At 33.3% G+C, this 27,556-nt stretch overlaps 1 protein-coding gene across 2 annotated transcripts in view; it reads right to left on the minus strand.

Moving 5' to 3' along the window:
- Window positions 1-25,721, minus strand: part of LOC148619410 (uncharacterized) — a 187,050-nt gene extending 161,329 nt beyond the window's left edge. For both annotated transcript variants that reach the window (XM_088579277.1, XM_088579276.1), the window contains exons 1-8: window positions 25,567-25,721; window positions 11,358-11,433; window positions 10,833-10,914; window positions 10,302-10,393; window positions 4,308-4,505; window positions 3,870-3,965; window positions 3,258-3,403; window positions 2,309-2,513 (exon numbers count right to left, since the gene is read on the minus strand). In XM_088579277.1, the coding sequence (XP_088435403.1) occupies window positions 2,309-2,513; window positions 3,258-3,403; window positions 3,870-3,965; window positions 4,308-4,505; window positions 10,302-10,393; window positions 10,833-10,914; window positions 11,358-11,433; window positions 25,567-25,611 (940 nt within the window). In that variant the 5' untranslated portion in view covers window positions 25,612-25,721. The remainder of the gene's footprint in view (window positions 1-2,308; window positions 2,514-3,257; window positions 3,404-3,869; window positions 3,966-4,307; window positions 4,506-10,301; window positions 10,394-10,832; window positions 10,915-11,357; window positions 11,434-25,566) is intronic.
- Between the last annotated feature and the right edge of the window lie 1,835 nt (window positions 25,722-27,556).

A 27,556-nucleotide genomic window follows, 5' to 3' on the forward strand; every position in this document is an offset into this window, starting at 1 on the left:
TTCTATAGTGAAGTGCATATTTTTAGGATTTTTTAAAAAATATGTAAATTGATTCAATAAAACTTTCACTTATGTAGCATTTCTAAGGACATGTGAAAAAATAATTTCCCGCAAAGAAAATAGGGTGAGTCCACGAAGATTGGACAGAAAAGTAGTCTTGAACTATAAATAGCCATTTTCCCTACTTTCACTTTCGTTTTGCACTCACCAAACCAACCTTTTCAGTGGAACATTTTTATGATATTATGTTAGATTTTCTTTTAAAAAAGTTCTTCATCTTACAGTGTGATGTTTGCTCTATTTTTTAAGTCATTGTTCATGTCTTTTGACAAAACATTAGTTTGTAGAGAGGCAAAAAGAAAATGCACTATATTTTTATGGCATCCATGTTTTGACGTACACCCGCTCAGGGATATGCAATACGATACTGGTACCTATTACTAATAAACATTTCAATATAATCCTAAAAGTTGTTGTTTTTCTGCTAGAGTATTCATTTCCATACTGAAAATTCAGAATATCATTGCCCTGCTACAAACATGAGTTTTCTATTAAAATTCTTATATAGGTACCCTATTCCAGGCATAAGACTAATATCTCAATGTTAGCCAGAAAATATTACTTTTGATAAAAAGCTGCTGTATTAATCAAACTAAGCAACTTTGTGGTTTATTCTGACATGGTAGATACATGAGCTGTACTATGAGTTCTAAATCATTATTTAATCCCCACTTGTGAGTTCCATATATGGAAATATTAATATCCGAACCTCCTTTTTTGTCTTTAACTCAAGGGAGCCTCTTGTTTAAAGTAAAGTATAATGACCGGTACAACCAACTGTTTTAAACTATAGATATGGTCATTTCAATTATAATAAATCCAGAAAAAATTATACCAATATCATAGTTTTAAAAAAATATAGCTTTTCATATGCAGAAAATACAGATTTTAAGCCATTTTGGTACCCAAGGCAGATACAAATGGACCTCAATGTGACAGGAAAAGGACTTTTTCTTTAAAACAGATAGCTATGATGCAAGAAATATAGTTTACTGGTATAAATATTATAATAACAATTGTCTGCTTTAGATACTTTTTGAAAAAATTCAGTTTTTATATGAAAAAACACCATTATTTTTCTTGCCGCATTAGAATCTGTCCATTTGAACCACTGAAAAAAGTCCACTAAAAAATTGGCTGATGACTTTTGTGACATTTCTGTGTTTAAATCAACCACACAGTTATATGGCAACTCATTTTAGCTATTTATTTGAAAGAAAAACAAAAAATAAAAAAAATATTCATTTTTTCATATATAAGAGGCAATGTATGGAAAATGACTATTTTCAAGTCCTAACCACACACTTAAAATGTGTTGTAACTTGAAAACTATCCTTTATGCAGGAGTATTACTTGCTTTAGGTTACCTGAATATAGATATGCTCATCATAAATAGTCAAGATAATAATTTTATTGAACTGATATCCTACAAATTCATGAAAACAAAATGCATTTCCAAATTTGGTAAAAATTAACTATAAATGCAAAAAACCAGAGCTACCATAAAAAATCAGGTTCAAAAGTTGGCTAATTCATCTTAAAAGTGTTACCTGTATTGGGGTACTACTTTTTCAGCTGGTAAAGACCACTTGCTGAATATCCAACTTTACTTGAAAAACTGGCTTACTAGGTCTCAGTATCGTATTAATTTTCCCATAGACTTCTATAGTGAAGTGCATATTTTTAGGATTTTTTAAAAAATATGTAAATTGATTCAATAAAACTTTCACTTATGTAGCATTTCTAAGGACATGTGAAAAAATAATTTCCCGCAAAGAAAATAGGGTGAGTCCACGAAGATTGGACAGAAAAGTAGTCTTGAACTATAAATAGCCATTTTCCCTACTTTCACTTTCGTTTTGCACTCACCAAACCAACCTTTTCAGTGGAACATTTTTATGATATTATGTTAGATTTTCTTTTAAAAAAGTTCTTCATCTTACAGTGTGATGTTTGCTCTATTTTTTAAGTCATTGTTCATGTCTTTTGACAAAACATTAGTTTGTAGAGAGGCAAAAAGAAAATGCACTATATTTTTTATGGCATCCATGTTTTGACGTACACCCGCTCAGGGATATGCAATACGATACTGGTACCATAACAAATTTTATATTTGCATGGAAACCACTATCCTGATACCCAATCAATGGTTAACCAAACATTCTAATTGGATTGTTGTTAAGACATTACCAATTATACTAGGTGAAATGTCACTGGCAGTTGAAGTTAATCTAAAATTTGACTTAACTGGTTGTCCAGTCTATTGTAAATCCTGAGGATTCAACGCTGTTGTCAGTGATAAATCTCAAGGTAAATATATTGTCAGAAGAGAAATAGGTAGGACGTGAGTTAACAGAACTTCCTGTCAGTTCTCCAAGGTAGATATCACCATCCATTCCTCCAGTTCTAAAGTGTAAAATGTCTGTACTATTCTTCATTTCATTACTTTTTACCTAGAAGACATAAAAATTGAACCTACACAATTCAGGGCTCATTAATTTCTCTTTCCTATTGCAGGAAGCAAATGAATTTTAACTGATTAAGTTTTGGCAGGTTAAATTATATAGTTAATGCAGTATATAAAAATGTTAAATTCTTTAAAAATTAAATAAGGCAATAATTTCATCTACGTACACTTTATGATGTCTTAACCTTCTCATAAACTTTTATCATTATCTGTTGAGCAGTTACGTGTGAGTTCTACCAATACAAAAAAATGTGAACAAACAGAAAAACAGGGTGATTTCTACATTTTCTTTAGAGTTCTTAAGTAGGGAGTATAATAATAATTTATCATAGTCCAATTAATCTTTGTTTTACAATTCTAAATGAGGTGTCTAATGAGTAAAATAGGAGGTGTTGAAGAAAATGAAATGTTAACTTCTTCATACATGTATAAAGGTATCATACTGCATAAAGTTAATGAGTAATATAGGAGTTACAACATTGGACAGCATGCTGAAAAGTGGCTTAGTCCATAGCCATGTATTTATTGGAAATATTCTCAAAATAAAAGTTTAAAATTCCTATAGTTTGAACATATGGTGACCTAACACTGCATAAACAAAGGCATCTTGCAAGTGATAGAGGAAGCATTTCAGGAATCATCATTTTGGACAGACAGACAGCCTGAGATCTATAAATGTATATACCCCAATCTTAATTTGCAAATAAAATCATTTAACAATTCACCATACCATTATTTTGATAGTTTGTCCCACTCCTGCCACAATAATCCAATAGCATGAATTGGAAGTGTTGAAAACAATATCACCACTTGATATAGAACCAGATATGGTATTTTGGGCATCAATAACTTCAGAGCACACTATTGTACTGTTTTCTGAAACCAAAAAGTTATAACATTCATTGGTCCATTTCTATGACATAGCTTTTTTTAATACAATGTATTGAACTGAACAATGAAATTTGACAGAAAGAATGTCAGTTACATGCACTCAACACATATGTCTACTTCCTTTTGAGAAATATATTCTGTACAAATAACAAATCTGGAACAGAAAACGTGCAATGATTCATTGATTGTAGTTATAGGCAAGTATTTCATGCATTTCAGGACAAGAATCATTGACCAGTCCAACATAGCCTGCGTTGTTCTAGACTGTCATAGTAAGCTGTATTTTTATGAGCAACAAACAGCAGGAAAGAATGTCACTAAATGAAACAAGCCTGATTAAATTGGTATGTATGAAGTGTATTTTAATGGAAATTTGGGCAATACGTTCAACTAAGCACCTCTTCAAAATATCAATACATTTTTGAAACAATATTTTTCCTGCTATGCATACCACAGCTGCTTTCATCAGATAAATCACCACAGTCATTATGACCATCACAAAGGAATTCTGTCTTGATCCCTTTACTATTTCTACATCGAAAGTAACCTGAAAAACATAATAGTCATTATAACATACACTACAACTGTTTACATTCCACCTTAAGATGCTGACTATCAGTCCAAAATAATCTTAAAACTTCAAACATTAATATGGAATATGGTGTGATCTATTCAGAATTATAATACATAAGCCAACTTAAGCTTTAAAATTAAACAAAAAAAAGCCTTTTGGGAATTGGCTTGCTTTGAAAAAAAAAAAACATACTGTTTCATTTGTTTGTTTTGAACCTTATAAACCAAATTTGTAACAAATTTACACAAGAAAGTTTTTTTCTAAAACAATCCAACTAAAACAGCATTAAGTTGAACTTTCTCTCAACTGTCTTACCTTCCAAAACAGCATGTGACTTGCATATGAATGGCAGTTTACTCAAGCAATTTCCAAATGAAAAATATCCATTCTTTGTTGCATAAATACATATTCCTTGTGCTTTATCAGGTTGACCATTTTCCCAGTAAACTTCATTTAATGATACTTCTTTTGATTCGTAAGTCCATCTAGAAGTTTCATTGTTTATGTGCAAACCTACAAAATAATGCATACATAAATATATATCTCCTTGTGTTCTAACATTCCACCCATGCCTTAAAAACAGCCACAATATCATTCATGAGAACTGGGTTTCTGCACAAAAAAATTCCACACTATCCAAAGTCTTTCCAAAACCACTTAAGATTGCTTTCAGACAGCCAGACAGTTTGTGTGGTCTGCTTGCAAGGGCTGAAATATATACGCCCAACTTGACTCCAGGCTAGAGTCACTCCTGTGGTGACAAAAGGTGTAAATGCTGCAAACGAATGCATCTCATGTCATTATTCACCAGCACGGTCACAGGGAAATGCTACGAAATATTTTGTAACATGCAGTGCAAGAGCACTAGCATGATATATTTGCTTCACTGTCCCATTAGTGGCCTCCATGTTGGTGAATCCAAACAGCCTTTTCACAAGTGCTTAAAGGGAAACAGGAGCAACCTAACAAAAAAGCCTTTACTCCCCACGAGTCAACAGTCCAGACTACCAAACCACTACCTCAATGATTTCAAAATGCAATTTTTAATTGTGAAACAAAACACTATCTGGAGTGATCTGCACAGAGTGAAGCGGGAAATTTTTGGATAAAAGAACTTCGTGTTTTACATCCACACAGATAATAAAAAACATTAAGGTCTTCCTGTTTTGTATATAGTTTCTTTCCATCACGGTGTTTGTAAATATTTTTAATTTTATATTTTACACAATGTTCAAGATCAGCATAAAACGGGTGTCTCTATAACACAATGCTCAAGATCTTTTTTATCTATCGTTAAAATTTCAATATGTCACAGGTGTTTACTTGATTAGGTATGGAGTTGTGTTCACAGACCACTTACTTTCCTGCACACTTTTGCTCATTGTATATTTTATTATAGCATATTAACTTCATTATCGGTATGGTTGTGGAATCCTTTAGACTTACATAGTTTGTTGTTTGTGCTGCATTGCCATGACTCGACAATCAAATATCCATGAAGTTTGCTGGTTGGCAGATTCCTTTAGACTTTATATATATATTTATATATACATATATAACCAACAAATGACATGTATATGCAAGTATCATGGTAATTACACTTCAGACATAATTAATGGGGAGTAGGGTATCCCTTACACATGGGCTGGGTTTTTATATTTGATTATTGAAAAGTGCAAATATATATAGGCCAACCTGTGTGTAAATGAGTACAATACTGTACCCTCATTTTAAATTGTTTCTACTCTAATGTTACAAAAAAAAATAACTGTTTGCATCTGAACTGCGAAGGTGTAGAAACGTGTGTATCAGGTAATACATGGTTTGACGTTTATGGGAGGTTATATTAGAACAGACATTGTACTATGATCAGTCACAGGAGGCTACTGAAGATAGGGATGTGTCTAGTTTATATGCTGATATAGTCTAGATAGAACTACCCCTACAACCCACAAAAATTTAAAACATATAAAATCCAATGGATGCATCATGTCCTGGCAAATCCTTTTAATACAATCACATATGCATAGTGTCCACACAATGTGACATTATGTACAAGAAGAAGAATGATTATGAACAGTGTGAGATATTGATGTAATATTTCAATTATATGATTTTATTTAGCGAACTGAAAAATAATCTATTGCAAAAAAATTGAGAGTTCTATCAAAGTCACATGATAGATGATACCTGACTTTGTTCATTTTTAAAAAAAAAATTACAGTTGATTTCTAGGATGTAGTATGGTTACAAACACTGAATACAAGCCACTTTTGACCAGATTTATGACATTATTCCAGAAATAACATTATGTATTTATGTAACTTTTACAAAAACCTTGAACTTCTAATATTTCTGCAATTTTTTAAGATGGTTTTTGTGTGGAAGAGAAGTGGCAAAACATTTGTTCACTCGAAATATTTTTGCACGAGTTGTAACTGACAATCATACACAAAATATATGAAGCATGAGGAATGCTGCCAAAGTTAAACTGCAGAAATTATGGGTGTTTCCCAGATTTTTCCACTTTCAGCTAAAGTTGAAAGGCATATATGACTGTATATGTTCAAATGATTATCCTATACCAATCAAATCAACTATAAAGCACATTACAGAGTTGGAAATATCATTGAATCTTCTTCAGGTAGCCCTTGATTTGAGGCCAAATATTTCCATTACTGAACCAACTCCCTTGGACTAAAATTGATACTGAAATACTGAATATTATACATCAATTTACATTAACCAACAATCTGCATTTTTTTCTAAATGATACTAGGCAAAAATGATAAAACCTCAAAAATGACACTTTCAAGGGCTATAACTCAAAAAAGTGTCAAAGATTTTTCTGAAATTTGCTCCAAAAATTGATACTGAAATACCATACATTTTTTCAATTTAAATTAATCATCAATCTCCTATTGTTTTCTAAACAATAGGTGAAAATTGTCAAAAAACAGGTTAATTCAGCAAAACAGGGCAATAACATCAAAATCCATTAATCACCGTTATTTAATAACTTTCAAGATTAAAAGTGAATGAATTTCATATCAATTTTACGTTAAGGTGCAATACCTCAAAAGGAAGACGGGGATTGATTTTTGGGATTGTGACTTAAGCCAAGTAAAGGAAAATGCTTGTTTCATGCAGGCCCTTATTTCCTTAAAAATTCAAGTCAAATCCAGTATTTCCTATATAAGGTGATAGTGCACCTTGTTTTACAGTTTCTAAGAGATTCATTCACAAATGACAAGTCATTGTCTGGACATCAGCCAAATACATGTTCATTGCCCACATTTGGCCCTTAATATCCTGAAAAGTTTTTCCTTACCCCCAAAATCAATCTAACCATTGTGGTATAGAATATTGTGGAACAATATCATAGACATTCAAATGCTTTCCCTGGAGTTATACAACTACATTTGTTGAAAATTTGATTAAATACTTGTTTTTTGGCCCCTTTTCAAAAATGGTTGGTGCTAAAACCCCTAAAATCAAATACCTATCTTCCTTTTTTATTTTGGAACCTTGATATAAAATTTTATAAAGTCAAAAACCTAATAGTTCTAAGATTCTGTTGAAAAATTTCTGAGCAAATCCAATGATACAGTGATCAAATAATGGTAATTATCGTATAGAGAAAGCATCCAATAGTGAAATTATATTGTCAAATCTGTGGGTTTATGATTGATTGATTGTTGGGATTTAACGCCCAAGCAGCAATATTTCAGCTATATTCAGGTGATGAACATGAAATGAATGATAAAATGAACATGAAAAGATGATATGAAAAAGGGATGGGACACAAGGGCAACAGGGTCGATAAAATTTAGATTGCCACTAGAAAAACGAAGGGATGGGTAGGGTTGGGCAATTTAGCCTCCTGTGGTGTAGCGCAAAGGTTCCTACTCCTATCAAATACCACAGCAGGGTTCTTCAACGTGCGAGGAATGTGGCATCTTTCCCAACACGGTGCACCACTATGGTTTGCGGTCAGGTTTTCCGTATAATAGCCTGACAACCCCAGCATGTAACACACCAGGGGTACCCCATTCCACTAGCTGGGGCACACATCCCAGTTGCTCTGTGAGCAGAGTGCCTAGCCCCCCTGCTAGGTTTCTGAGCACTATTTAGTCGCCTTTTACGACAAGCTTAGCGCTAGCTGCAGGCCTATTCTATTGAAACCCGGACCTGCAGGGGGCATGACATGCATGTTTCTGATTTTTCCCCTTTTGCCCTATTCTTACAAACACTTGCACTTAAGTATCACCTTTAGAATTCTCTTTTCAGAACACTTTGAGATCTTATTAAAGGAGAAACCATTTTATTTTTATGGGGATATAGCTAAGGTCAAATAATCTATCCCCTTTTTATTTTTAGAAAATTTAGGTCTTGCCTTTTTTCTTCAGCAAATTTTCAGAAAAAAATATAAGGGTAACAATAGATGATATGCTACTTTTTTTTATTTTTACATATGGCCTATCCTTGTATTTTATTTCTTAAAAAAATAAATCTTGCCTCTATTTATTTCAAATTAGATCCTAATCTCTTTTAAACGATCTTTTGAATAACGATTTTTCCATCTTGGCACGTGAACATGGCAGTTCACTAATTCCTTCGATTATCCAATCATGAATTTAAGTGTGAAAATACATAAAAAAACACGGATACATGCATTTTTAAAATGCAGGCATTAAGATTTACGATTATTGGTTCGATCGGGAATTGTCGGATTCAAGTTCCTGACAAGATTACTGGCTCACCTTTCTCTTTATGTCCATAGACCATAGACCTGTATATTAAATAATAAACACGGTCATGAAATGACGTCAAGTTTTAATTACCAGCAACTCAAGACTAAAATTCGATAGCATGTACAGATAATTTCTTCGTGCAACACCAATCATTCCGGCAAAACTCCTGCGGGATATGCTAAATTCGGGAGAGACATCCTGCAAATGGCTTCAAGATACCTTAATAGTTACTATCGAAATATAATGAGAATAGGAGTTCGGTGAATGTGTCAAAGAAATACAACACAAAGCCTTGAATATCAGCGTCATTAACCATTAACCATGCGGCGCCCCCTATAAATGTGATTTTTTTATATTGCGTGAAATCTTGATTTTTTTACAAATTTCCTTGACTCGCTTCGCTGGGCATTTAATTCGGTGAACGCTCCCGACCTAACCTGAAATCTTGGACCCCCTCCTGTAAACTACTTATGTCGAAGGGAGGGGACCAAGCAAAACAAAAATTTGCATAAGACGTAAGAGTTAAGTCTGTGTTTCTGAAGGAACAGTCCAGTGGGGTGAGTAGGACGTTTCAATATAGACCTTACTATAGTTTATGAACTGAAGTTATATTTTACGCTTAATTTTGGCGATCTCTGGCGCATGGGTTACCGCCAAATAGCGCAGAAATTAGATTGTCGCACAAATATTCAGTGAAATCACTGGAAACGAGTCTTACACTGTATAAACCAGTCGGCACCACTACTGTGACTGAGTTGGAATGCTAGGCAAAAAGATGGATACAATGAATTATATATGGTGCTCAAGAATTTTGGTATCAAAGATAGTTTTTGTGTTGCGGAGGACGCACGGATTATTTCCGTATTTTTTTAATGATGTATGTGGACGACACAAGAAGTAAGTGGCACATATCAAATTTGTTAATCCAATAGAAATCACACTCATGCTTAAATGTTTATATAATAGCACATAAACAATAAAAAGATTGAAGAAAATGACACTTAAACAATAAAAAAGTTGGGGAAGATACATTGTATGTAGCCCTTTCCGTGTATGGCTTAATGTATCCATTGACACCTTTCAATTGCCCGAGTTACTGCAACCTTTTTTTCCCTCTGACTATGCAACCCTCCTCTTCGATTTGAGGTTACCCTCTCTCCATCATAAAGGTAGACACTGAATAACATATCATTGTATTCCAAAGAGAGGTTATTCAATTGAAGGGGGTATAAAAGCGGGCCATGCGCTTCATATTTTTATCCCCCCTCCGTCTTGTCTGCACATCTCATCAGAAACGACTAAATGGATTGAAACCAAACTTGGTACAAAAATAAACAAAAATAGACCATCATATGTAGATTATTGATATTCAAGGCTTTGTGTTGTTGTTTCTTTGACACATTCACCAAATCCATATTCTCGTTATATTTCGATAGTAATTATTCTCTTTCCTCGAGAAGTATATTTAACACATCTCTACTTTTAAAGTTTGGAAGTTAACAGCCTCTCCTCTGCCATTAAGTGGTCTACATGTAATCGAAGAATGGTTTCTCACCTGACCAATAGTTCGTCCATGACTTTGGAGCTAAGTGATCTACATCATGATAGTCGTCTATATCATCAGCCCAGAATAATTCGTACCCGTGTCTGAAAGATACAATATTAGCCCAAAATAATTCATACTCATGCCTGTTCATCTTGCGCTCAGTTGAAACTTTAAACGACGTATTATCTTGAGAGAATTGTAAATTATCTTAATTGATAAGACGTCATAATATATTGAAGAAGTAGCGTATAACTGACGTGACTATAATATACTTCTTAGGGGAACAACATGATACTTGAGGGAACAATATAAGTTTCTTTTGTGAACGACATAGTCTCTTGAGGAAATGATAAAAAGTTCATATAACTATCTTGTGCGAACGACTTATTTTCTTGTAGAAACGACACATTATGTTGAAAGAACGACATAAGAATTTATTTATAAGGGCCGCATTCTTCCGCCGTGGTATATATGTTAACGGAATATCATATTTAAAAACTAATGGTATATGTGACATATAATTAATAAAATCCTTAGTACCTTTTACATGTAACCATTGCACTATACCAATCCATTTCTACGTCTATTGACATAATGCAAAATCCCCCGGTAAAATATTGCCCTGAAATGAATGAAATACAAGGTATTAAATATATAAATACATGATTTAACCTTTGCTATAACGTGACTTAAATGTGTGCCGGCACAGATTTACAATATATTGTAAAAAAAAATGGCATTTGAGTAATTAGTTGTATCCTACATGTAGCAGGCTATTTGATTTGTGTTTGAACAGAAACTTCTAACACCAAATCGTTTATTGTTTCGTCTGTAGTTTGTTTTTCTTATGTAATCTGTTGATTATTTTGTGTTTGAACCTTTTTTATAGAGGCGGATAACAGTGGCGCATGAACTTCCTTCAGAATTACAAAAGTGAAACACGTAAAGCTGTTTGAGCACAAACAAATGGGTGCAATAGTCAACCATTACTTTATACAAACATGCGAGACTAAACGGTCATGGTTCTCAACTTATATATTACATGCCGGTTAGTCAGTATATTACCTTGTGGACAGGAAAACTTAATATTTCCTAGTTTTCCATTTTGGGAGTGAGAGTCACACTGGTTGACAATTAAATCCTGAAATGGAACAAGGATGCATGATATACCATAATTATATTGGTATACACACAATGGATACTGTACTTATTCTATGATACTAAACGCGTAAGACTTTTTAAGAGCTATAAACAAATCGAAAAAAGGCACCCGAAATAGATTAACATCTGCTTCTTATGAGAAGTTGTTTTACTTACATGATGACAAAATTAATGTAAATGTTTTGTTTTAATGGTTTTTAAATGACAACCTAGTTAGAATAAAATTTGTAGAAGGAATAGACTGAACATCTAACGCTAGTCCCCCAGCAGTTTTACGTTTTGTCAATTGGTGTGAGTGTTATCATCTTACAAATGTGCAACAAGTTTGCGTTGCAATATCCCGATACTAACACCAATATGCCCTAGGTTGACAACGCTTACCAAACTTGTTACACCTATGACCAACATCGATTTGTAAGGTTTAATATATAAGCGATCCTAATTCATTTTCTGAAACACACAAACAGCATACCGAAATTTGCAATGTCTATTTATATGATTGATTCTAATAGAACGTCCAACCATTGTTAAGGAAGTTCAAATGACTTTTACCGGGAGAAAAGATCACGTATCTGTTTTTGGACATTAATAAATTGAATGTATGTTAGACAATAGGAAACTACAGTAAATCAGCAAAGAAGATAAAACGGCAAAAACAAATACTTCAAAATTTTAAATTGCAAAAAATTGTGTACAGATTTCTATGGAACGCCTAAACTGTCTGATGAGATACATGTTTATTTATGTGTTGTCAGTTTTATATTATTTGTTGTGGCTTTATAATTACATGTAGTCATTTTGTATTTACGTTATGTATGAACATCATTACATTATGTCGTTTTGTCTTTACGTTCTGCCATTTGGTCTTTACGTTCAGTCATTTTGTCTTTACGTTCTGTCGTTTTACGATTACGCTATGTCAATATATATTTATGTTATGTGGATTTATCTTTACGAGCAGTGTTTTTTTTATTACGTGAGGTCGTTTGGTCTTTACGTTATGTCGATCTCTAAATTATACTTTATGTGCATCTTTCTTTTCATTACGTACAGTGATTTCTTCTTTACGTGATGTGGTTTCTTCTTTACATGATGTGGACAAAAATGTCATGATGACGTGTCATCCCGGAATTTTCGATCGTGTAAACTTCAAATCAAACCGTAAAGGGCTAATTATACGTCACAACGCCGACTAAAATAGTGCTGGACGACATTAATTTGGGTAGTCTATCCATTTACTTCATAATACAAAATGAAAGAGTAATTCATTGACAAAAAATGCAAAGAAAATGCAATTGGTCATTAGCTACTTCTAATGCTTTGAACAAGCCAAAGTTTTAGTGGTGGAAAGTGAAAAAAAATAAAGATAAATCTAATATATACTCACGATTTCACTTTATTCTTTCTTTTTTTTTTTCATCAGTTAAACGGCAAATTACTATGATCAAGCGCTCCTGTTTTACACGGGATTTGAAAGGGAGTACATAGAATTACAAAATATCAACATGCAGCAATATTCCAACAGGCAAAACTACAAAGGAAAGTGATTCAAGGTCAACACACTCAAACATCATAGCCAACCATACTCGGATCAAAAAATAATCACAAAAACAGAAGTGGTGCCAGGTGTTCCTGAATGGTATACAAATAGTACGTTGGCTGAGATAACAACTGCGCACCCCCCAAGGGGGATTTTTGGAATTTCATATTTCGTACTTGAGAAAAAAAATGCCAATTACAGGTGAAATGGAAGATAATATGGAATTCCTAAAATTCCCATTTTTTATGAAAACCTCATTATTGTCACATTGAAACTGAAAAATACGCGCCGGAAATGAGCGGGTATGTTGAATACATCGATATTAAAACACTTGTTCCCAACTTTTTTTTACATCGATTATATGCTAAAAATTAACATTTTAGTTCATGTTGAGGTACTTTTTTCATGGGTAGGAGTGGCAATTTTTCACCTAATTCGATTTCAAAAAAGTTCAAATATTTATTATTCGGGCTCATTAGATAGCTAAGACACTATATACAAACCAAAACGTAATTGTATTCGACTATACAAAAGCTTGTTTGGAGTACGGAATTCTGAAAAAAAAAATATTGCCAATTATAGGTGAAATAGAAGAAAATATGTAATTCCGAAAATTCCCTTTTTTATGAAAAACTCATTATTGTTACATTGAAGCTGAAAAACATGCGCCTGAAATGAGAAGATATGCTATTTCGGATACACCGATAACTAGAACAATAGTACTCAGCATGCCTATTGTACACCGTTTATATATCAAAAATTAATATTTCAGTTCAGGCTAGGTGAGGTATTTTGTTCATGGGTAGGGGTGGTCATTTTCCACATAACTTGACATGGAAAAGTTCAAATATTTATCACTTGGGCTCATTTGGAAGCTGAAACTGTATTAATGTACCGTATCACACAAAAGCTTGTTTAAACTTGTTTAAAAGTATGGTATTATGAAAGAGAATGACAATTGCGGGTCAAATTCTGAAATTCTGAAAATTCCCATTTTTTCGATTTTATAATAATTGTCATACCGAAAGCAAAATCTCAGCGCCTGAATTGATCAGATATGTTGAGTACATCATCATCTTAATTATGAATGCCTAAATTATGAGTTGTACGGTGTCAGTATGCTGTGAATGAGAATTCTGTTTGATGCTGAGACCAGTTTTCTAAGGGTAGGGGTAATATTTTTAACATTTTATGAAAATTCTTTCTTAAAAATTAGTTTTTCGTAGTTTATTGGTGTATAAATTAAATTATCAATCGAATGAAACCAAATTTGAGACGTTTTAGTTAAGCAATAACTTGTAGAGTTGTAAAGCTGAGACACTGGGATATGTGTTGATTCATACATGTAATAGTCTGCAATGTTGTTTTATATGAATATTTTATGTATTGTGTAATAAAATATTTGACTTGTATGAATGTGTATTATGTTTTACTATTTGACTTGGACCGATTGACAGACGAGCTTTCGGAAACTGGTGATTGTATTGCAATCTAGTCGTAATCTTCTATATTCTTTTTCATGCTTGATTAGTACGCACTTCTTTTCTCGTCATCTGTTGTTGGAAATTGTCGCGGGTTAATTCCTTTTTCATTTGAACACTCTTACCTAAGTATCTGAACGGACATGTTGGTTTTTATGTTCATCCGAATCTAGCAACCTATATTCTTATCAACTCAACTTATATACGCATCTGATTTCAACTTAACTATTACTAAGGTTAGTTTCTTTAACATTCCTAGATTAATTGTGCATGTTAATGGTCTTGAAAGTAACATTTTTACCTCGTATGAAAGTCCGGTATGAATGATTGATTGATTGTGTAACTTTCATAATAATTTACCTAAACACACAAATCTGTAATGTTATTTTACTATGCTTAAATAATAGCGATTAATGATTGATTCATTTAACAGTTCGAGTGGACCGCTCGAAAGTAAAAGTGTAAGTCTTTAAATCGATCACACACTGTGGTCATGAAGTAATTGTTTTAAATTATAAATACAATAAGTGATTTTTGATATTTCAGGTACAATACAGTAGTACTGGAGACTTACTATTCCTGTGACCATTTACAAATGTGCCTCTTGCACGATATGCGAGGGCATTAACATTTATTGGCAATAAAGCATAGAACCCTAGAGATTAGAGTTTACTTCTATCAACCCCCTAGAAATAGAGATTGTGACATACATATGTAAATTAACTTCGTTGTGTAGAAAAAAAGACGATGTTCGAAGGATAAAAAATGGTATAAAAATAATTTTTGCCTCAACCAGGTATAAAAAGTAGCCAAAAATACAAAAATGCTTGAATTTTTTTTTGCGACAAAATGCTTCGTAAATGGGAGGTATGAGGGAAGCTGAAAATCATATTTTGGTTGATGAGTGGGGAGGGGGAGTGCGCGGTTGTTATCTCAGCCAACGTACTATTTGTATACCATTCAGGAACACCTGGCACCACTTCTGTTTTTGTGATTATTTTTTGATCCGAGTATGGGTGGATATGATGTTTGAGTGTGTTGATCTTGACTCACTTTCCTTTGTAGTTTTGCCTGTTGGAATATTGCTGCATGTTGATACTTTGTAATTCTATGTACTCCCTTTCAAATCCCGTGTAAAACAGGAGCGCTTGATCACAGTAATTTGCCGTTTAACTGGTGAAAAAAAATTGAAAAAAATAAAGTGAAATCGTGAGTATATATTAGATTTATCTTTATTTTTTTCACTTTTCACCACTAAAACTTCAAACTGATTTCGTCCAGCACGTTTTAATCGGCGTTGTGACGTCTATTTAGCGTTTTACTCTTTGATTTGAAGTTTACATGATCGAAAAGTTCCAGGGTGACACGTCATCATGACATTTTTGTCCACATCACGTAAAGAAGAAATCACTGCACGTAAAGAAAAGAAAGATGCAATGGAATTTTTAATATTAAAAATGATTTTTTAATATTAAAAAAGTGTTCTGTGATATAAGAAATGTAATTTGTAATATTAGAAAATTAATTTGTAATATTAAAAAAATCATTTTTTAATATTAGAAAATACTCATTTTTGTCCACTTTGGCTTGCCATAAACCTAATTTGTAATACTAGAAAATGAATTTGTAATATTGAAAAATATTTTTTTAATATTAGAAAAATACTCATTTTTGTCCACGTTGGCTTGCCATAGATTGTGTTTTACTTTTTATATGAACCGACTTTACTTTTGAACTTAGAACTTTGTTGTGTAACGCAGCAGTTCGTCAATCGGCTATGATCGGCAGTTGCGATATGCTCTATTGACTTCGTAACCGTGATGACCCGAATGTTTCTCAATTAAAACAACTCGGAGACTGGCGTTTTTTTCAGCTATGTATCATAGAAAGTTCAATGCTGACCGTTCATTTCATCTTTTAATGTAAACTTTCTGCTCTCGTACAAGTAAAAACACACGTAGAACACATGTATACGTATGGTATTTATGAGCCTGAGGTACATTTTGATCTCGGCACCGATCAGCAGCACAAGGTGGTGTAGTAATATACACCGGGGTAATTATACAAGTCATATGCTAATGTACGGTACTGAAATTACGATTTTATTATTATCTTATCTTGGTGTGATATTAAGTCAAAGACTGAAGTCTTGAAATTCGCTAAGCGTGAAATATTCTATGCCACTTATTTTGGCTTGAATTCAACATCCGAAACGGAACGAATGCAATATGCTCTTCATCTTCATCTTCATGGAATCAGGTGCTACATCCAAGGACATTTTTGCACCGCCCATGAGTCAAGTGTATTTTAGTCTAAACGTTGGGATCGAATAAGTTCTGAAAAAGTGCAGGTTGCGTCTTTAGAGGTGGAGGTCGTTTCTAGTACTAGTACTAGTTCAGACTGTTCCAATCACGGATTGTGTTCGGAATAAAGCTGTTTTAGAACATCAGTACGAGAATATGGTGTGTAAAACTGTTGATCATGTCTGTTACGATTGGTTCTGGTGTTATGTCTAATGTCATTGGTTGGTATGTTTGCTACTCCATTAAGACCTTTATGAAACAATATAATTCGGTTTTCTTTTCTTCGATATTTTAATGATTACCATTTTATTTCTTTCATGATCTTAGACATTGACCCTTCGTCATAGTTGTAATTATTCAAAACAAAGCGTGCAGATCTTTTTTGCACCTTTTCTAGTTCTTCTAAGTATTTACAGTCAGGGTCCCAAACAGTTTCTGCATATTCAAGTATCGGTCTAACACAACTCAAGTAAGCAGTTTCTTTTACTTCTTACCCTACCGACGCTTACCCTACCGGTGCACCTGGTCCATGCTCCCAGTTTTTAGTGGAGTCCGAGTTGCTCATTTACTTCTGTTACTTTGTATGTATGATTTTAGTTACTTTATGTTCTTTGTTGTGAATGTCTGTTTACCATGTCTGGTCTTTGTCCCTGGATTACATTCTTTTGATTACCGCTATAACCTTGGTTCCCTTGATTACTCTTATTACAGAAATTTAGGTTTCTCTTAAGCATTGCTAATACTCGGTTGGCTTTGCTTGTGACTTCAGATACATGTTTGTCCCATCGAAGGTCTGATGATATGTTAACTTCGAGGTATTTTATTGTATCTAGGAATTCTAATGTTGACCCTTCCAATTTATATTCATAATCCACATGATGTTTTTTTCTTGCGTGTCAGTTTCACCATGTTACACTTTATCGACTGGAATCGCATGCCCCATTTCCTAGCCCATGCTCCTAGTTCATCTATATCTTCTTGTAGTTTAATGTAGTCATTGATGTTGTTAACTGTACGGTAAAATCGGGTGACTCCCGCTAGAATTTTGATTTCCTTGATGTGGTTACTCTTTCGTAACCGTGATGACCCGAATGTTTCTCAATCAAAACAACTGGTTACCAAGAAGTGCGGGTAATGTTTTAGTTTCACTAGTTTCTCTCAAATCTGGGTGTTAAAAGAATAGGCTTGCAGCAGCGCTAAGATTGTCGTAAAAGGCGACTAAATAGTGCCCCATGTGGTTGAATGGGGTACCCCTGGCGGGTTACACTCTGGGGTTGTCAGGCTATAATACGGAAAACCTGACCGCAAACCATAGTGGTGCACCGTGTTGGGAAAGATGCCACGTTCGCACGTTAAAGAACCCTACTGTGGTATTCTCCCGGAGTAGGAACCATAGGGCTCCGCCACAGGAGGCTTAATTGCCCGACCCTACCCACCTCTCCCTATTTCCAGTGGCAATCAAAATTTGTCGACCCCAATGTCCTTGTGTCCCATCCCTTTTTCATTTCATCATCATTTCATGTTCATTTTATCACCAATTTCATGTTCATCGTCAGAATATAGCTGAAATATTGCTGCTCGGACGTTAAACCCCAACAAACAAACAAACAAACTCAAATGTTTAGCATTCTCTTGGTGGCTTATGATATTAACAAGGGAACCATATTAAGAACCAGATTAAACATCTGACAATGACTGTTATAAACATTACCATGGCCCCGATCACTCTACACGTTGTCCTACTCTTTAATAGTTTGCGAGTGGGGAAACGTTCTCGGACCCACGTGGGGTATGAGAGTAGGCTAGAGCTTCAGCCGCAAAAAAGACACACTCTGAGTTGTTCGGTCAGGTTTCCCGATGGTTGGGCTCCGCTACCTCCAACTACTAACAGACATCTACTAACAGAATCACCGTAAGGGGCGGTCGTGCGAGATCCGCAAGGAAAGTAAAGACCGTAAAAATAGTGATTTTCAGCACAAAATCGAGATGTTTTGCCTAATAAAGTCCGCATAGTTTGGACAAGCTCTGCTTAGCTTATAAGTTGTGACATAAAAACTCCATTGCAGGTGCTGAAGAGATATTGCGACAACTGACATGAAAGTTGACAATACGAAATATGTCATCGCGTTTGTCAAATATTTGTCGTGAGTTTTCCTTTTCTGCCGCCCTCAAATAGTAGGTTTTCATAGTGTTTGTGGTGTGCCTTTATCTCAGGTTCGAAACTAGGATTGTTAATAGACGGCATGTCATGTACATAGCGGAAACTGAGATCATATGGTCTGGCTAAATGATGTTTCTTCTTTTCGATAAAATCAGCTGTAAATTCACCATCATAAGAGTGAAAAAATAGAACAGCGAAAAGCGGAGCACAGTTCGCCCCTTGGAATGCCAACCGTCTGTTGTAGAACACACACTAGAAAATATGTGGTCGATAAAAATTTACAACATATTTTATGTGACTATTTTATTGCCGCAAAGGGCAGATAGAAAATTTCGTTAAGCCGTACACGTATTTCATGGAGTCACCTCTAATCAGCAGCACTAAAACTAAAAACAAAGGAGATCAAAAAGTGTATAGGTGGTCCGCGACAGTGGTAAAAGAATTCTAAAACAGGAGTATTATTGAAATTCTGTGCAATTAATGATTGAATTTGATTTAAAGTAGTTAAGCTTGTTTACTTATTTTGTATTCTGTTCGCTTTTTACCGAATGATATTAGGTAACAACTCTTTTGTACCAAGTAAAATCATGGTGGTGGTTTTGATATAAAGTTTCTACCTGCTTCAAATTTTAAATAGATTTCATCAGATTAAATTGACTTTTGATCCCTAGACGGTTTAAATTTGCATTCGTTTCTTCGTGTGTCATCCAACAATATCAACATAACATTTTAAAAAAACAAGAACTGTTAAATAACACTATAACAATAAAGTTGAACAAAATATAGAAATAAAGAAACTATCACCCGTACGAATGCAAGATAGGGAAATCTCGGATACCCTTGAGAGGTAAAAAAAATGGATAAATTGTACATGTGGTGTCAGTGAAATATAGTGTTTCCATGTTTTTCGAGTTGATATGACTAGAACTGTAATTTTGTTATTATATGCACGCACGTTCATATTAATATTAATAATCAAAGGGAAACTTTAACACAAGAACTACATATTTTACAAATCAGTGTTAATAAAATTAAATACAAATTAAGTCAACTACTGTCCAATTTTAAAATTGAATAAACCTATAAATATGTTCAACATTACCAAATGAATGTCAATTTTACCATTATTTGGTGTGGTTGAACATAGTTTTTGTTTTATATATTACCTACATAATATGTTTTATACATAGTGAATAGATACATATTTACATTAGTTTCTCTTTGAAAGTATATAGCTATATTCGTTGAATTGGGTCATGGTATGGTCAGCGAAATAAATTGATAAAAAAAAAACACCAAAACAAAACGAAAATGTCGGGTAATCTCAATCCTATTTAAAGAAGGAAAGATTTATAACTTTGAAACCCACTCAGCGGTTTGTAAAGTATTCATAATGTTAACCATTTAAAGTTTAGACTTTGACCAAACATTAAACATTCATGGGATTAAAAAATAAATGAAACCAAGAAAAAATACTTTTTACTAAACGTACTAAACAACAAAGTCATTTAAAAAAGAGGACGTTTTGAATGTTGTTACATATTAAATATTGTATATGCATATCATATTCAAGACAAACCTGTCTCTTTTGTAACTTTTACCGTGACTTTTCTACAACCATGAGCCCCGTGCAGGTCCGGGTGTTAAAAGAATAGGCCTGCAGCAGTGCTAAGCTTGTCGTATAAGGCGACTAAATAGTGCTCAGAAACCTAGCCGGGGGCTAGGCGCTCTGCCCACAGAGCAACTGAGATGTGTGCCCCAGGTGGTGGAATGGGGTACCCCTGGCGTGTTGCATGCTGGGGTTGTCAGGCTATAATACGGAAAACCTGACCGCAAACCATAGTGGTGCACAGTGTTGGGAAAGATGCCACGTTCCTCGCGCGTTAAACAACCCTGCTGTGGTATTCGATAGGAGTAGGAACCTTTGCGCTCCGCCACAGGAGGCTAAATTGCCCGATCTTACCCATCCCCCCTTTTTCAGTGCCAATCAAAATTTGTCGACCCTATTATCGTTGTGACCCATTCTTTTTTTTTTCATTTCATGTTCATTTTATCATCCATTTCATGTTCATTGTCTGAATATAGCTGAAATATTGCTGCTCGGACGTTAAACCCCAACAAACATCTACAACCATGACACTTTTGTTACCAATCTGTTGAACAATACAAAGGATTGACAAAGCTATTAGGGCATTTAAACTGACCAGTTGCTATTGTAAGAGTTTATTAATAGGTAGCCACTCACCCATGAAAATTTACCTGGTCAGGTGTAAGGCAGCCAATACTCGCAATGTTTCATATCATATGGAATTTTCTCAGCTTGTGAATATTACTTACAATGTGTTTTGAGGGAATTTAGTGCGTTTTTTACATAATTGGTATTTTTTGTTATTTTGTTATTGCATTTAGCAATTGATAGAAACATGTTCATTGTATTTTTTGTACTTGGTAACAGGAAAAGTACTAATGTGGAAAACTATTGGTTGTGAATATTGTTTATATTTTTCTAAGAAAAAAAAAACCAACAGCTGCCCAAGTGGATAGCAAATATGAAATGGCAAATTGAATTAAAATAGTAACATTTTCATGGAATGAACAATAACTTGAAGTTACAATGTTATGCTACTATTTATTTGAATTGTCCCATCTCAAAGCTAAATCCACTGAATACTGGTTTTTAAATATATGCATTGAAATATACTCCTTCAAAGTACCTACTTTAACTTCAACAATAGTTCGGATTCTTATAAATTTCTTGCACATTTTTTTTCATATTATTTAAAATATGCATGTACAATATATATATATATATATATATATATATATATATATATATATATATATATATATATATATATATATATTCAATGCACTTCAGCCACAAGTAGAATTCCAAATAAAATCATTTTTCACATAAAACATTCAAATCAGAGCTGTAAATCATAGCACTTAATCTAGAACGACAATTACAAGGAGGAAAATAAAACTAAGAAATATTCTTCATATAATTCCAGTTACATGTATATCATTGCACGTAATCCCAAGCTGTACTTCCAATAAAAAAAATAGCAATTAACCCAAATCTTTAATTCAAAAATAACCATTGCACTAGATCCCAAACTACATTTTATGGTGATGAAAATCATTGCATTTTAAAAATGCACTAAATCCTATTACATTTGAATGAAAATCATTGCACTTTAATAATCCACAAAAGTTTCAAGGAAAACCATTTAAATCCAAAGCCATAAATTCAATGAACCACACTTAATTAAAAGAAGTTTCAATGTAAATAACACTTATTCCACAGCTTAAATTTCATTGAAAATCATTGCACTTATAATCCCAAATCATAATTTCCATCAAACTCAATGCACTAAATCCCAAACTATAACACATATAAAAATTATTATTAATATGATACGTAAATCCCAAACTATGAAAACCAGTGCAGTTAATCAAGAACATCATAATTCCAATGGAAATCCTTCACAATCAATAAAGTACTTAATTCACTTTTAAGTCTACTCATACTCAAAATTGAATAAAATAAACTCATAGCACTATTTCAAAAATTGTATTCATGTGAACCTCAAACTGTTTGCATTTTGTATAATACTTGTTCCTTAACTACAGTATGAATCACATACTTTCCATTAAAAGGGCACCTTAGTAGGCCAATTCCAGTTTTATGAAGGAGGGAATAAATATTAATTGAGGTCTCATTTTTATAATAATATATAAGACTTCTGTGTAATGTAGTTACTTTAGTATAATATTCTTAATCATGGTTTGCAACTTTGCCAACAAAATACAAAACAAAATATAATTTATTAAATTTGAACTCCCCTCACCAATGAAAAATAGAATAGCCCAGGTAGCAGCTTCCGATTAAATAACCAGGAGCTAGCTATGAAAAGATTCATAGGTGAGTATTCATCAACTCTTTCAAAAGCAACTGGTCAGTTTAAATGTCCCAATATCTTTGTCAATCCTTTGTATTGTTCAACAGATTGGTAACAAGAGAGTGTCATGGTTGTAGGAAAGTCACTGTAAAACTGATAATTCTTAAACAAGTGTAGTAAAAGCCTTAACACGACGTGATAGTAATTGATGCATCTTTCGAGTTGTAAATTTGTCCGGTTTAAATTTACTTAAATTTAATTAATCCGACTAATGTGCGTCTTTTGGACTATTTCTTTTTCCTGGCCAAAATGGCGAAAGAAACAGCAGCCAAAAAAAACAAACAAACAAACAAAAATCAAACAACAACAACAACAACAAAAGAAAACAGAAAACAACAAGACAAAACAAACAAACAAACAATGAAAAAAGGAAACACAAAAAGAAAACAAAACAAAAAACAACAACGGAATACTACAAACTCAAAATAACAAGAACGGATAAGTTGGGATATGTAGCAATATACTGAATAAAGACCAAACGCCTTTTAAAATACTTATGAAGCACTCCAGCTAAGAATAATAAAAAAAATGTTATTCACGGTTAGAAAGCATATGTATTTTTTATTTTTGATATTTGTTAAAAATGTAATAGCAAACAGAAATTAACATATGGCTTTTTATAGAGACCGTGTTCTTAGAAGATATAAAATATATAGAATGTAATGTAGAATTCAAAATTAAGGAAAATAACTCCGTAAATGACAGAAACTGTTGAGTATTCAATGTGGATTATATCCTAACAACAGACAGATTGGAATGCATGATTACGCATTTCATTATATAGATATATAAAGCAACTTAACAAAAATAAAAAAAAATATGTAGTTTTGGGTTATATCACATAGTACTGAATTTGCATGATTCTTACAAAGACTTATACGTAATAGCAAAGAGTTAAGCTATCATACAGTTTTCAAGTCATTAAAGATAGCATTTCAAAACGATTCCATTCCATTCACTTGTATTTTGAATCTAGGTATTTACATGGCACGGGTGTGTAGTTCATGCTTACGTTGCAGTTGTGCAATGTGTGTTTTGTCATTTTTACAGCAATGCTAGTTTCTTAGCTTTGCTATTGTAGTAAAATCGATCTTGAGCTTGACACATTTTTATATCAAAATAAAAATCAAAATTAATTTATTTAGTTCCTTCAAATTTGCGCTAAATGCGCTATTAATATCAAAATTAAAGTTGATTATAGACGTGTCACGTGTTTTTAGAATTAAGTGTTATGATTGATGTGCCAACTGTTTAGGTATCCTCTCGCCATCAGTTCGATTCAGGTTTGGATCTGACAATTCAGTAAATGTTGGTATTCCCGAGTTTATTATTTGAAAAAAAAAATGAACTTAAATTTGAGTTCTACTGTGTGTTTTTGTGTAATTTGTCGTCTTAACTTGCTACAGGACGAAGAGGGTTGAGTTTCATCACACTAGTTAAATCCTGCCGCGCATTTGACGCTTGTCCCAAGTCGAAAACCTCTAGCTTTTGTGAAATTTTGAACTTATTTTTTTTTCATTTATTGTCAAAAAATATGCCTGATCAATGCCTTGCTCAATTCTTTTGATTACCGCTATAACCTTGGTTCCCTTGATTACTCTTAAACCAGAGTGGTGGGATATATAGGTAGCATTGACCGATAGTTATATTGCATTCTTCTTTTAAGTTGTTTTTCATATTGGGAAAATTGTAAAAATAATAATTCAAAGTTTAATTTGGCAAATGGAATCTGTTTTCGTACTTGATCCTTTTGGCTGTAGAAGTCGAAATACTCTTCGAATAATCTGATAACGTCAAATAGCCTTGCAATGAAGAAAAAGCTTGTAAGAAGTTGTTCTTACACCGGGATATCAAAGATAAAATAGTAATGACTTTGAAACATATACAAAGTCATTTATGTAGGCTATTGCAGAGTCATAAAATCAGATGATGATCAGATGATAACTGAGATCACATTCTAGAATATCAATTTCAAAATCATGTAGTCGTTTGAAAAATATCCGCATAAAAACTTGTTGAGGCGATTTGCTACAGCCCAAATAGTACTTAAATAACCAATCTCTCAAATATTTTACGTTCCTAAGTCAAATCTCAAGTTTGAAGTTCGTTTAAAATTGGCAACAAACTGTAATGTGTGTGCGATTTCATGCTGAACTTGACATGGTATTAAAGCACATGGTAGGAAGATGATTTTAACCAGACTAATGGGATATATAGGTAGCATTGACCGATAGTTATAGTTCATTCTAGTTGTTTTTCATATTGGGAAAATTGCAATAATAATGATGATAAACACATTAAAGTTTGTATCCAATTAACGAACTTCAAACTTGAGATATGACTTAGGAAAGTAAAATGTTCGAGGATTGGATATTTTAAATACTATTTTGGCTCTAGCAAATCACCTCTACAAGTTTTTATGCGGATATTTCTGCCCTGCTTAAAATAGAGATGGCTTAGTAGTCAATATTCAATGAAAAGTGTTTAAAAGTTACATTGATAGACTATTTGACACTTCCCATAAAACGTAGTTTAAAAGCATTATTGCATAATTTATGGCAGTGTATGATATTTCATTTACTGGTAGATTGTGGGCATTGTTCGGTACCGTTCAATTTTAAGGTCTTGTAAAAAAAACCGAAAATGCTACAAATAAATCTCACCTGGCAAAGCAAAAAGCTCCAAAATATCTGAAGTTTAACTTCCATATTGACTAAAGGAACATAGGAAAGATTCGGTTACTACATACTCCAAGGCTTGGCGCACTACTTACAGAATCTCTATATCCCAGGTAGACGGTGAACCTCGGAAACACGATACAGCCTATAATGGATTCTGAATAACTGAACCAGGAAGTCCAGTTTTGTTATATGCTATGAGTGGAATTTTAATCTAGGCAAAAGTCGTAAAACACATTGTTTTTCATAAATATGTTTAGGTTGCTCACTTAATCGGTAAAATGTTGAAAATTCAATTTAAGTACCAGTTCACATTAAATTAAGACACTTTTTTTAAACAAAAAACAAAACAAAAAAACAAGCAAACAATGTTTTGTTTTTCAGTTTACATATGCTATACATTCACATAACGATAATCATTTCTGCACTCAGATCTGCACTTTGCAGAAAATCACGTATTCATCTCCCACTAAAATCGACCAAATGAAACCAAATCAAGAACGATAACTCTTGCAAAGAGCCAACTTCATGTTTAATCTATATGATTGTTATCTCAAGTATCAAAACAACCAACTGAACAACTAAGACTGGTTATGTGATCAGTAAGTGTTTCTGAACAAGAAATAAAACTGAATTCGATGGGTTTTTGACATGCATGAATCACCTTCTGTTTGTTTTTAGGAAGACTTCCACTTAATAACTCGAAAATTCAAGATAATAACTTGAAAAATTCAAGATAATATTACTAACTTGAAAATTCAAGTTACTATCTTGAAAATTCAAGTTACTATCTTGAATTTTCAAGGTAAAGCTATAACCTTGAATTTTCAAGTCAATATTTGCATCTTCGAGTTGTTGCCATGAATTTTCAAATTACTATCTTGAATTGTCAAGTTGTTATCTTGAATTTTTCAACTTTTTTTCTTGAATTTTCAACTTTGTGTTTTCTAAAAAATAAAAAAAGAGTGGCCGATATAGTATTCCGTACATTCACCGTTGTAGAAGATTTTCATTAAGATCTAAATATCAAAACATTTTATTCATTGTCTGCAGTCATCAAATTTTTGAAAAGTATCATATTTTATATCAAAGATGAATTTTATTTTTAGGATGATTATGCATGATTGCATCAGCTTACAATGGAAGACGTAAAATATATTCGAGATTTTAAGGCTAAAAACCACTAATTCCACTTTCCATAGGCTTCTATGCTAATTTCACAATATTCAATGGCTTCTCTGGACTTTACCTTAACTTTAACCTGCAGAGGACTATATATCAGCATGATTCTACATATGTCAGCTCACAATCCTCAGAATGGCATGTGGGGTTAGCAGACTTGCAGTGCAGTACTGGTCACCGGAAGTGAAGGGTCTATAAATAGCATGGGAAATCCCAGTGTTTTCACAAGATAGGGGTATATTTAAAAATCATTATGGAGATTAGGCTTCACATCACAAGAAGCAAAATGCACCTATAAAATGTACAGAAATGTTTTTCCTTTCAGAAACTGTTTAAATTTTTTAAATAAGATGAGAACTTTTTTCACAGCACTATGAGGAACAGGGGTAATTTCTGCGTAGGACTATTTTTGCGTACGTTCCAAATGCTCATTGGTTGAATTGGTGGTCTGTAACCTTAACACTTATTTATTGCTTTTGTGCCAAAGTATGCACACAAACTAAAAACAAAACAATAAAACAACTTTTAGTTACTTCTTACCCATGGCCCTGTTCAGCAAAGATGTCTCAAGAGAAAGACCTGTCTTATGTTGGTCCAAGGTATTATTTATAATCTTAATAACATTGAAGTCATCACTACAGAAGTTTTATGGTCGTCATCATGAACTTGTGGATCGTTACGGTGTGTCCATCTGCACCATAAAAACTGATTTGTTCAACGTGTCAGTTTTCCTGTCCTCTTTTGTCTACCTTGGGCTTGACTTTTTATGAGCAACTTCGCGGGTGTTTCTAGA

The sequence above is a fragment of the Perna viridis genome, chromosome 4, assembly GCF_037379345.1.
Source record: "Perna viridis isolate PV_CMFRI_1.1 ecotype Kerala chromosome 4, ASM3737934v1, whole genome shotgun sequence".
In the NCBI taxonomy this organism is placed as follows: Eukaryota; Metazoa; Mollusca; class Bivalvia; order Mytilida; family Mytilidae; genus Perna; species Perna viridis.